This window comes from Merops nubicus, unplaced genomic scaffold (assembly GCF_000691845.1).
Source record: "Merops nubicus isolate BGI_N331 unplaced genomic scaffold, ASM69184v1 scaffold4003, whole genome shotgun sequence".
Lineage (NCBI taxonomy): Eukaryota > Metazoa > Chordata > Aves > Coraciiformes > Meropidae > Merops > Merops nubicus.
In genome coordinates, this window is record NW_008599418.1 from 22,241 (window position 1) to 35,143 (window position 12,903).

The window sequence follows — 12,903 nt, forward strand, 5'->3', positions numbered from 1 at the left end:
TCGCAGGGAGCGGTTAATTTTTACCGAAAGGAGGCTTTGCATTTTGCAGCAAGAGGTCTGTCGATACAGGCTGTCTGACTGAAAGAAGTGGTTGAATGCTGGAATAAAGTTGACACTAGGAATGCTTTAAGCTAGGTGATTTTCCCTTTGTTTTATGTACCGTCTGACTGCACTAGAGGACCGGCAAGGCTGGCAGACTTATTTTACTGAACACCATGCTTTGATGTTGATTTCTGTTAAGACATTTACCATGGGGATGGCTCTCTTGACGGCCTATGTTCTGAGAAACCTTGTTGATGTTGTGCAAAAATCCAAAGTTTGGACTAAGCCATAGGAAAACACATTTTAAACTCTTGTAAATCTCATTGTTTGTCGTAGCCTTTTGTGTGAAAACCATTTCTGCACTGCTCATTATCCTAAAGTACATGCAACAGTAATAGTCCTTCCATCCATACTGACTGGTATTGTACTTTCTCCTTCATGGCATTAATGATGAATCTTTGTTCTTGGGTCTGAACACACATTAATGAGAGCTAGTGGGAACTAGCTCTGGATGGTAGCACACAACATTTCCGTTTGGTAATCTGATGCAGTTGTCCAAATACTTGATAATTACTGTGATGGTTCATAGAATCCCATAGCCTTACACAATAGGATATCATGTCCTTGTACTAGTGCAACTTGGGCAACAACATAAACATGTGCAACAGTGTTCTCACAAAGACTGGGCAGTAAAAAGTAGTGGACAAAACGTTTTGTTTTTTGTTCATACAACTAAGAATGGATTTTCCTCTATTTCAGACATACCGATCATGTGTCAACATCCATGTCTGTGTTGTCTTGTGATGATAGAAGAGAAGGATAGGGAGCAATGCACTTCACGTTGACATAAGTAGCATTGACATGAACATAGTGTTCCCCAATAAAAGTGGAGAAGATTGTTGATATTTTTGAAACGAGTTCAGAAAATGCTGGACGCATCTCAGGCTTTGGATGCCAGCACTTCAGCATGACTTCATACCTGCCATTCAAATAAAAGAAATATTCAATTATGAAATCATGTAAAAAGGGAAGAGAAACCCCCTCTTTCCTCCCACTATAATTTTAGAATCGGCAGCATTTGCAGAAGGCTTTGCAAACTGTTCACTTACAGTGGGTCGGGGCAGTATTCAGGTTGTAGCAGCCTTCTTCCTTGCAATAAGTAAACAGTTATATCAAAAGAATTTACATCAGGATACGGCGGTGCCCCTCTTGTCATAAGTTCCCATAACAACACACCAAAAGACCACTAAGAAAACAAAGAAATAAATCATAAGTCAAAGGCTTGAAGGGCTTTACATTCCAGTTTTAGAAGGTGATTTGACAGACTTAAGCATTCAAATCCACAGATTTTTCCCTTGAAAAGTTGTTTTACTGCATTCAGCTTTCTTTTAAGTGGGCTAATAAATGCTGTAGGGACTTGAAGAGGCACTTACATTACAGCCAGAGAAACTCAACTAAGTAAATGGAAAAAAAAAAAAAGCCTATAGGCTTGCTACTTAGCTAGTGTAAATTGGTAGACCTCTTTTGAGGTTAATGGAACTCTGCCAATTTGCATGCGTCGATGATCTGACTAACCCTGTGTAAATACACACTGAGGAGAATATACGTGGTGAAAATTCTATGCATCGCAGGTTCGTTGAGTCTGGATTGAAAGGAGAGCTAAAATACAAAGTCATACAGCCAACTAATGACTTCATCTTACAAATTTTTTTCTTCATTAACGGCCAGGTAATACTTGAAATTGCTGTAGGCATTCGGTAAGTATTTATAAATAAAGTTTTTTTTGAGAACTATTAAGTTTTATGAGTCTCAAAGTTAACCTGTTTTGTCAGGCTTTCCAGAGCCCCTCCTATAGGAGGGTTCAGATCCAGCTTCACTTCTTGGAATTTCCTTAGCTTCCCTTGGAGTGGGATGAAACGCCTAATTCTTCCCTCAGCAATAACAGATTAACAGGCCGACGACTCGTTGCTTTGTGAGTGGGACAAATACCCTTTCCGGATGAAGGAACAGTCTCCTGTGTGAGCTAAAGCCAGATTTAAATCTAAGTTTGGGGTTGGAGTTAGTTTATTCATTAAACACTAGAGAGATGCCTCAGGCCTTATAAGAGGATTTAAGAGGTGATACAAATATGCACATTACCACATCTGACTTTGTTGTGAACTTCTGAGTTTGTAAACTTTCTAAAGCCATCCATTTCACGGGCAGCTTAGCTCCTGTTTTATTGTGCACGCTGTAGTATTCTTTATCATAGACATCTCTAGCAAGACCAAAATCAGCAACCTTGACAGTGAATTTTTCATCCAACCTAGAGAAATGACAGAAAGTATTATCTGCAACTGAGCAGGTGAGATTTAGAGTGATGCTGGGTTATAATGAGTGACTTGCATTTTTGAGCCCGTGACTTTGGAAGGCAGTACTTCATCTTGGATCTATTAACTGATGTAACAGTGAAACCAAAAGTGCAGCAATATTTGATAACCATTTAACACAATGAATGAATTCAGAAAATTACTGATACTGTTTTGATAATATAATTTGAATTACAATTCCTTTAAAACAATTCCTCTGTATAAAGATTTCTGCTAATAGCCTATACATCCTGATTGAGTGTACATCATTTCTTCCACAGCTGCTGCTTCTTCCATATCCTTAGAAACCTCTCATTTTTGTTTCCAAGACAAGGCATCACCTTTCCCACTCACTCTCAGTTTTGATAAGGAAGGACCCATCATTATCTCAGTAATTGCCTGTATATAGTAACATAGTCCTGTAACTAAGGACAGATTTGGGTTCTGTACTGGGAAAGAATAGTGGCATAAGGAGAGTTCTGTTGGGTTGACAGCTCTGCCATAGCACATCTCCCTAGCTTTGCTCCTCCTAGGCTTGGTGTTTGTCCTGATAAGCAGTATCATTGTTGGAAAACAGAACATGGGTGTTGACGTGATTAAGCTTATTCTTCATTATATGTGCAGACCTAGCCACTGCAAGCACCTGCTTTTGGGCTTCTTTACAGACCCACACAACCACAGAAAAGGTAAGGTTGGAAGGGAAAACTCTGAAGATCATCTAATTCACCACCTCCCCCACTCAAAGGAGGGTCAGCCACTGCAGGTTGTCCAGGACCATGATCAGCTGAGTTTGGAATATCTGCAAGGATGGAGACATGACAACCTCTCTGGGCAACCTGTGCTAGTGTTCAGTCATCCTTACAATAAAGCATTTCTTCTGATGTTTAAATGCAATTTTCTCTATTTCAATTTATGCCCATTGCCTCTTGGCCTGTCCCTGGGGATCACTAAGAATCTAGCTTCATCTTCCTTACTCCACCATGTTAGGTATTTATACACACAGATGAGATCCCCCTTAGCCTTCTCCAGGCTAAACAATTCTGTTTCTGCCTCTACCTGTGGGATTTCCCTGTCTTGGATTTATGAGATTTCTCTCTGGAAAACTCTCAGGTCTGTTGAAGTCCCTCTGAATGGTGCACAACCATCTGCTGTATTTACTGGTGTAATACCCAAGCCAATACCAATGAAGGGAGTAGGAGGATACTTTGATGGGTCAGCAGGGGACAGCTTATGCCATAGCAGCTTCCTGCACCTCTTTCAGGATAGTGGAATAGAGTTAAGAGTCCACGGGGACTGTAGTTGCATCCTGGCTTCCTTTCTGCTGGCCTGTGCTTCTGAGTACCTGATTGTGCATGGCCACTGGAGAATGTGGGTCTTCAACCCTACATGTTCCTCTCATGTGGCAGCAGTTCTCCGGGCTGTGAAGTGCTGCGCCATGCAAAGGCACAAAAGCAGCCATTCAGCTGGCAATGTGGGACATCCTGATAGTGGATCCCTCTTCACCCAAGGAAGAGACAGTAGGCCAGAGGGAATGTCCTGTTGCCACTAGTTGGACTTTGATTAGATGAACCAGGACTTTAATCCAGTAATCCAATTCCTTTCTTCTTAGAAAACCTGAGAACCATGTTTGTGGCATTTTTCCCCCCCTTAAAAAAACAGCAGCTGCAAGAAAATGTTCTTTTACAGAGGCTGTTCAGCTGCACAGAGTGCACCCTTTGAGAAAAGAAGAAATACGACATCATTAGTGAATAAACTTTTTACAGCCAGAGTTACCAATGATGTCGTGCTAAAAAGAAACTCTAACATTAATCCTGTACCTCATTAATTCACAATGTAGCTGATGAATCAGCATAATAGTATCAGCAACTCCTGTATCAGTTAGTCTCTGTGTGAACTGAGCTGTCTGGCTACCCAGACACTAGTAAGATGCTTTGCATGCTCTGATTTTTTAGTGTTAATTTGCATGTGCAATTGAGCCAAAATAAGCTCATACTCATGTAATGGAAGATTACTGTCAAGAGGTCTCACTGCTGTTTCTTTGTGTTCCTGTTTTTCTCACAAAGTTCCCCTGTGTTCCTCTCCCTCCTGCTAGGTGTGGCAGCAGAGACATGCTGCTTTTGAAGAGGTTGGGTGGAAGCACAGCAAGTTGAGACAACAGCAGTTTAACTTCCCTTAGGAGATGCCTTTTAAACTCTCTAACCAATGATTTTGAGAGGCTACACTTTCACCTCAGCTTTTCTCACACTCGAAAAAGCTTACGTGTGAGAAGTGAGCCCTTAGCAAGCTGAGTAGCTCATCAATATGCAAGAAAAACACCAGTATAATTATGGTACAGTGAAACAAACACTCCATTTTGACTAAAAAAAGCAGAATTCTGGAAATTTTCATTTATCTCATCTCACCGCCTTACACAGACAAGTGTGATAACACGGACAGAACTGGCAGTTTGTACTTACATACAGTTTCTTGCTGCCAAATCTCTATGGACAAACTTTTTGCTTGCAAGGTATTTCATGCCTTTTGCAACCTGAAGGCCAAATCCAATCAAATCTTTTACTGTCGGGTTCTGTAAAATACAAACATTTGTGATCCATTGTATGCAGAAGACCAAGGAACAGACTGTTCTGTGCTGTGACTGTAAGTTTTTTACGTGCCTATCTTGCCACCAGGATGATTAAGACAGGTTGGTGCTTGCAGTAAAACTGGTGTAAGTTCTTACCTCCAGTGAGGAGACACACTTTAAGAAATCAGAAAAGCTGACAGACTCCAGAGGAATGGAATTTGCAGCATAAGCACCATGACCTGGGCTGGGAAGTGGAGCAGCATGCTGAGAGTTCAGCATCACAGCTTATACACAAAATTCACATTTGTGGACTTGGAGTAATAGCATGTAGTAGAACAGCATATAGTAGAAGGTGCTAATGATGAACTTGGAGCTCATCAGCTGGCAATGACCAAGAAAGGAAAGAGTCCTATTTGAGGCAAAATAAGTGCAAGCTATGAACAGTGTGATGCCAAGGAAAAGTCAAATGAGACCTTAGCAGTTACCAGAGAAAGATCTTCCACAAAATTTGGTAACTCTTTCTGCTGGTCTACAAGGTGAGACCTTACTGAAAATGTTAAATATCAAAATAAGTATAAACATAAACCTGTAATTCTTTTATCTAACAGCATGACTTGTTATCCGACAGATTTTTTATGTTGTTCACATTGCTCCATATAATTTTCTTCTGTGGAACAATGTTGTTCAACAGTGATTTTCTTCTCTATTTCAGTAAGGACCACGGCACTATTCAGGTGAAATACTGCAGTACAAAGTGGGCTTACACTACCTAGGTCAAGACCTGTAGTCTCATAGTTGAGAGAAAGCAGTGAGGCACACTTGAGAACCATGGAAAGTCTCTGATATTAGAGTACTCCCAGTTTGTATAACAATTAGTGTTTTTCTTTCTTAAAAAGAAAAAATACTGATAATAACAGCACTGTGACACTAGCTGGACATGAAGATCCCTTACCTAGGAGCTGGAAGAGCAGATGGTGATGACTGGCACAGCTGTGCTGAAGTCAGCAGAGATATGCCAGTTTAAACCACCAGATGGTTGGGCCCCTTGACTTAGATCTCATAAACACATTTGTTTATAAAGAGGCTTATGGATGGGAAATGAGAAGTACTTATTGCTGATAATTTCTGGGAAACATTCTAGAGAGGAATTTGAGGGGGAAGGGAAGGAGTGGCAGCACTATGGTTGGGCTTGGTGCCAGCCTGAGCAAGTGCTAAGGGTTAAGGTGTAGTCACAGCAGCAAGTTATAGACGTAATATAATTATCAGGGCTTATAACCTGTGGTGTTGGAGCAGGGCGTGGTCAGACTTGCATTACCATTTGGTAGACCTCACCATGTACTTACATGAGTCTCATTCCTAATGAAGTTTCGAAGATCTCCATGTTTCATGTATGGAAGAACAACTAAGGGGGATCCTTCATTGGGCAAACAGATTCCCAGGAGCGACAGAACATTGGGATGAGTGAAATCTTTCATGATTATTCCTTCTTTCAGAAACTGAGCTACTTCTTCCAGGTCTGTAATCCCTGCGAGATTCAGTAATAAGATGAGTTAATTAAAAGATACCCAAACAAAGTACAATTTATTTCTGTGCAGCATGTCATTGCACAAAAAAGTGATAATGAGAAGCTACAAACATGCTCCTCAGCTCTCACATTACAACTAGGTTGCATGCATTGGTTTTCTTACAATGACCAATTACAGTTTGTTGGTGATTTTAATTCCAATTCTCTTTTTCTTATTGTGAATTATTTAGAACTGAATGACAAGAGTTGAGTAAAGCCTTTATTAAATGTTATAGTCTCTTCCCGTTTTTCCAGCAGCTTTGCCCACCCTTTAGCAATTTAACTTCCAAAACCAAAGCTTCAGTAGTCAGTAGAATTAAAAATTACACTGCCTTTCCCTAATTTTCCTGTGTCCTTTTCTTCGTAGAAGAAATACATGAGCATTTCATTTGATGTACAAGTATATAGCAATGCCTTGTGGTAATCTGAAGTCATTGGAATTGCTCCAGAGATATATCTGATCCAGCCGCAACTAAGAATCTTTATTTGTGAAAGCACACCTCATTGTTATTAATTATTTCACCCCGATTATCTTTGTAATTACGGTAATGTCTCACTATTAAACATGTAACTCACTATTCAGTGACTTCACAGCACAATGAATTTTCCTGCCATCGTTATCCAGCAATGTCCCATGGTACACACACCCAAAATGTCCTGTGTAAAAAAGGAGCAAGATTAGCTTTAATAAGTAAAATTAGCTTTCTGGTATTTTCCACTGGCTGGCAATTATGCTTTAAGAAAGTGATCACACTCAATTTCTGTCCAATTCCCAACATTTGTAATCTGTACTTCATAACTAACACATAAAACTACCATTACATAAAATAAAACTCTATTTGCTGCATAATTGATATTTCTTGACGTGGATGGAGAGTATAAAAAATGACAAGGCTGGCGCCACAGATGCTTCATGTTCTCCTAAAGTCTATGTGCACAAAAACCATGTCAGCCCCTTCCCACCACACTCTCCTGTGAGATACATGTCAAAAGAGGGCACTGGGAGCAGCTGGTAGCTGACATGACCACTGGACCATTCACACTGGACTGTCCAGCCTTGATGCCTCTTCAGTGGAAAGCTGCATAAGGAGGGTCTCTGTGGGCTTACAGTCTCTCAGGTCTTGCTGTTCCCTGGAAAATGTTGAGTGTTAGAAGTGGTGTGTTGGCCATGAATGGATTGGGAGTTGTTCTGCTGATCACAGACGAACCACATCACTAGGCAGCACTCTATGGTCTGTGCTATAGCTTAGTTCTGAGAGCAAAATGTCACTAAAAGACGATAAACAAAAATTGCCTTCTTTCTCGCCATCTAAGCAGTGAAATAAACTGCCAGGTACACAGGAATCCTTTCTGATCCTGTGCTTCCCTGCCAAGCAAATGGGGCAGTCTACAGAAACCTACTATGAAAAGTCAGGTCAGCCTGTTTGGGAAACAAAGAACTTTGAGATCCAGGCATGTGTGTTAATTTATCCAAATCAAATTATGTATGTGTAATGGTGGTTTTCCTTCAGAAATGTTCCATCTACTGGACACTTAAAAAATATTAATATTTGCAGTTAGAAAGCAAAATAGTTTATTGTCAAGTGTGAGTTCAGCAGAGAACAAGACTATTTGATTAATTCTACTAGTTTCCAGTTATAAAAGCTGGTCAGAGCCCAGCTGGCTTTGCTTTTGGCTTGAGGTAAAATTAATAAAAAGTTTGTTTTATAAAAGCAACTAAAATCCCATCAGACCACAGATTGTTTGGAGCCTGGGCACAAATCCTAAAGCTTGGATTGGGTGTGTCTAAAATGTTTTTGGGCTTGGCCCATTTCTTGTTATGGAGGAGAGAATTAAAAATGGTTAATTATGTCAGTGTCATTCCTGATATTTTTCAACATTTAAAAAATGGGAAACTACTTGGATTTTTCTGGAATGAGAAAGCCCACCCTTGCTTTGGGGATGATGAAGTGTAATACATGGAAGGGAAACACACTGTTTGATTTGTGGCTATTTTCCTGCAGAATAGGCATTAGGAATATCATTTATAGCCAAATTTTTATCAGTATTCTGACATTCAACAAGAGACCTCTCTGCATGATCTGCAGAAGTACTGAAAATGCAGTTTCTGCTTGCATTACCAATAGGTGCTCAATAGTACAGAATCTAATAAATGCTCCCAACAAAAATACTGGCTTGGGCTATGAAGGAAGGAGGGAACCTGCATATGGAGATGTAGAGGAGTAGGAGTGACGGGAGAAATTTCAGAAGGATAGGGGGCTTGCTATATCAGGGAAAAAAATAAGGGGAAGTGAATCAGGAGCTACACATCACTGCAGCTAGGATGGGAGAAGAAAGAGGGGGAATGGAGAGCCGTTGGAAGGAGGAGACAGTGGATTCTTCAGAGCTGGGGAAAACTTGCAGAGGGAGAAGGGGTGTGTGCATTTCACCTCACCCACGGGGACTGTTACTGGATGCAGGAGTTTCCTGTGTCGTGTAGCAACCCTGCTGGCTCCCAGGCCCTGAGTGTGAGGTTGCTGGGGCCCTTGCCTCAGCACCCATCCCCTGCTGTTCAGGCGTGCGCCTTAGGCTCGTGCGATACTCTGCGGCAGGCTTCCTCCTGCGCCGCCGCCTCGCCTATCAGAAACCCTGTCTGAGCTTTTCTGTAGCCTGGAAAAGGGCGAGAGTGAGGCAGCTGAGGGGGAACCAGCAAGTCTCAGAGTTCAAAGGAGCACCATTAATTGGCAGACTCTTTCCTCCCTTTGGTGTCTTCTCCAAGCGATCAAATGCACAACCCTTCATCTGACTTCAAAGGAGAGCCCCTTGGTTCCCCTCTGGATTCGGTGCATGGGATGCAGTGCCGTAAGAGGAAAAAAGCTTGAAATGCCTCCACGTAGGCACCTTATTCAGAATGATTTGTAACGAAAAGGTGTGCAAAAAGAATGGCAGTTTGCAAGGTAAGAGTTGCAGTACTCACCTCTTCCTATTACTTCGCTGAAGTGCACAATCAGGCTGTCAGCACCAATAACCACATGCTGCACTTCTTTGACCAGGTCAGGGTTTAAGGCACTGATGTCAATGTGGACATTAGTTTGGAGAAGTGGACTGGCTAAATCTGAGTCTCCGCTAGACAGAATTGGGGAGAGGTCAGAGTGAGGATACTGGGCAGGTCTGCACGATCCATTCTGAGACATGCTTGGAAACTGATCTGCAAGATGAACAGAAACTGTTGTAATCCTTTCAGACTTCTCCTTGGAAAGGGAAGAGTTTTATTTCATTGGTAAGCAAGGTTTCAGTTTATCAGTTTGGAAGTGGCTTGGCTTTGCAGAAGTTTTGGTCACAAAGGGAAAATGAAAATATGCATTGCTAATCTGCCAAACTCCGGGAAAACCATGTCACTAGAAACTTATGCTTGTCTCAGCTCTGCTTTTATGAAAGCAAATGGCAAAAATTCCACTTTTCTGAGGGGATGGAATGAAGCCTTGTCACTTCTTGCCAAGTGTAGGTTATAGCATTTCTAGTAACTGGGAGTAACAAGAGCAAAATGGAAAAATGATGGCAATATGGGAGGAGGAAGTAGTGGACAATTAAAAACATGAAACCTTTTATTATTGCCATGTTCTAATTTGGTAGGGAACTCTACATTTCATGAAGGTTTCCAAACTGCTGGTGACTAGCTATATTTATCCAATGGTAAATATTCAACCAGGGAAATGCCTAGAGGTGATTCATATCCTGTTACTGCTGAAGATAATACAGTTGGTGCTACTCATGAAAATAACATGAGCCAGCTGATTTAAAATGGCAGAAATTAAAATGTTTCAGTCAAGCAAAGAGTATTTATCTGAGAAAATTATTTTTGTGAACAGCATGTTGTTCAGGTATTTTAAATTGCTTTCATTTATTTCATAATTTTTTTTCCTAGTATTTTTTTGTAATAGAATCAAAGAGCTAAGTTTAATTTACATCAATTTAAGTCTGGGATGATTCCAGTGGAGTCAATGAGCAGAATTTAGCCCAAGGTTAAAAAGAAAAATAAAAAGGGTATAAATATAACAACAGAAATTATCAGACATTTTATCACAAAGAGTAAAAGATGTTGTACAGACATGCTTTATGTATTTATGCATAAAACTTGGGAAATTTTCATGTAGTGCTATTATCACCCCAGGTGCTGAGAAAAACTCAGTGCTGCTTTATCTAGAAGCAAAAATACAAACTCTTACATTTGCAAAGCCATATTTATGCCTGCAAGGGAAAATATCTATTTAATAATCACAATAAGATATTCTAGCCATGGCTGCAAAATAATTTTTACAGCTGCTACATGTAAATCTGCATGTTTTCTAATGTTCCTCTCATTTTATTCTTTGACAGTAGCTGAAGTAAACATTCCCACAGTAACTCTAAGTGAATGCACCTTCTTCTTGGGTACAGTCTGTGCTGTGCTTTGCCAGTGCACAGTGGCCCCAGGACCACTGCAGATTCACGCCCCATGAAGGATCTCTGCCTAGTTTTGTTTCGGGTATCACTTTCCCCTCTAAGCTGTGGCATAAACTTTCCTGTTCCTTTGGGAATCTTTCAATCAAGAAACTTCCTGTGCGAGCTGGCGGCAGCAGTTAAAGAATCATAAAGGAAGCTGGGAATGGGCCCAGGTCTCCAGCAGCTCCGCGGTTGGGAACTACAAAGGTGAAATAAGGATTTGGAGTGATTTCTATTGAGCTATATATGGCAGCACCTGAACAGGACAAAACTAGATCTGTATCAATACAAATATCTGTGATATCTCCAATATCATTACACAGTAACTCCCAATAGATACATACTCTTTAATGGTAATCACGGAACATGGTCTCCACACGTCTTAAAGGACATGTTCAGCCTAACGTGGTATGATAAATGCAGCAGAGTGCTCTTCTGGAGAATACCCACTCTAAAATGGTGTTAAAAGGCATAAAAACGTATGCAGGATAGGGTTATTATTCCCTCACGCCTACAGGCTTGAAAATGAGCAGTGTGTTTTTGTAGACTGGCGTCTCGGCATACATGGAACTTCGCTCAATTTGTCACAGTTTTCACTCCCTCTAGCTTAATTTTAAAAATCACCATTTCTGTGTTATACGATGTGGCATTTTACAGGAGGGACATGAACAGATAAAAGAATATCAGTTTACAAAACTCCATGTCCCATGTAGGGTTGAGAGAACTGCTTTATAATGACTGTATGAAGTCACAGAGACACACTAAACCTACAACCACCCAATGCTATCCTTAAAATCACTTTTTTCAGAGTGGATTTGCGTGTGCTGTGACGGACCTCATGATAACAAAAAACCCATTGTATTCAGTAGCTCCTAATAAACTGTGGAGCATATTTACAGAGAGTTTTTACTAACAGTATTTTATATATTTTCTCCAACCGAATAAAAGTAAAAATCCTTTGTACCTTAATCTGGGGAGGAGGCTGAGCAGCTCAGTTCAGATAGCAAGCCTCTGAACATACAGAAGCCCAAAACAACACAGACACAGAGAAACCAGATGAGAAATTGAGGTTAAGACTGAAATAGCTATCACCTGAAGACAGACGATAAGGAAGCTGTACAAAGTATCATGCACGCAGACTCCTAATAGAGGCATACCTTCCAGAAAAGTTGATCTGTAGTCTACAGATTCGCTTGAAACCATCTCCGTTGTGGGACTCACACTCCTCGCGCTCACCAGCCTGTCCAGGTGAGGAGTGTGCACTCTGCCATCGTAGCGCACTAGGTCGCTTCCCACATCTGAAGCGGGAGGAGAAAGACTTATTAGAAAACCCTCATGTTTGCTGTATCCCAACATTCAGGTAGGGATTTATTTAAGTTTAGACGTTCTGCTGTGCTGGGAAGAGGGCTGGGTTGTTACTGAGGCAGATATGTGCAGGACCTGAACTTGAGCTATTTGTATAGCACAAGATTTGCTGTTAATTTGTGCTAAGTCCCACTCTAGGCCACACTGGAAGATCTAAGAGAGCTCTGAAGACTCTGAGGCCAGCTTCATAATCTGACTGTGATACTGCATTAAAACTAGGCCCAATTATGTACTAGCTCCTCTCCTCTTACATAGTGCAGCAGTTCCCACTGGAAGGAAACCCAGACATGGGGTCCAGAGAGTAGGCACACTCTGACCAAGTTCCTAATTTGGGTAAACAGGAGATGGGGACACTGCAGGGCTCTATGTCTTACACAATTTAGGCACATCCTAGAGGACTACAAGGCAACTGGATGAAGCTGGAGTACTCGAGATTCCATGAATGTCATTTACTTGTCCCCTCTTCCAAGGCTGATTGGGGAAGAGAGGTTACTGAGTTGTCCTAATAACTCAGAGTTCCTTCGAAATCATTCTCTTCAGGCACAGTGTGGCCCTTCACC

The 12,903-nt window shown here is 41.1% G+C and overlaps 1 protein-coding gene across 1 annotated transcript in view; it reads right to left on the reverse strand.

The window, feature by feature from the left end:
* Window positions 1–775: 775 nt before the first annotated feature.
* Window positions 776–12,903, reverse strand: part of MET (MET proto-oncogene, receptor tyrosine kinase) — a gene marked incomplete at its 5' end in the record, with an annotated part of 54,274 nt that continues 42,146 nt past the window's right edge. Inside the window, 8 exons of the mRNA XM_008937364.1 lie at window positions 776–1,021; window positions 1,152–1,288; window positions 2,182–2,347; window positions 4,847–4,956; window positions 6,297–6,478; window positions 7,094–7,174; window positions 9,474–9,704; window positions 12,136–12,276. Coding sequence (XP_008935612.1) covers window positions 811–1,021; window positions 1,152–1,288; window positions 2,182–2,347; window positions 4,847–4,956; window positions 6,297–6,478; window positions 7,094–7,174; window positions 9,474–9,704; window positions 12,136–12,276 — 1,259 coding nt within the window. The remainder of the gene's footprint in view (window positions 1,022–1,151; window positions 1,289–2,181; window positions 2,348–4,846; window positions 4,957–6,296; window positions 6,479–7,093; window positions 7,175–9,473; window positions 9,705–12,135; window positions 12,277–12,903) is intronic.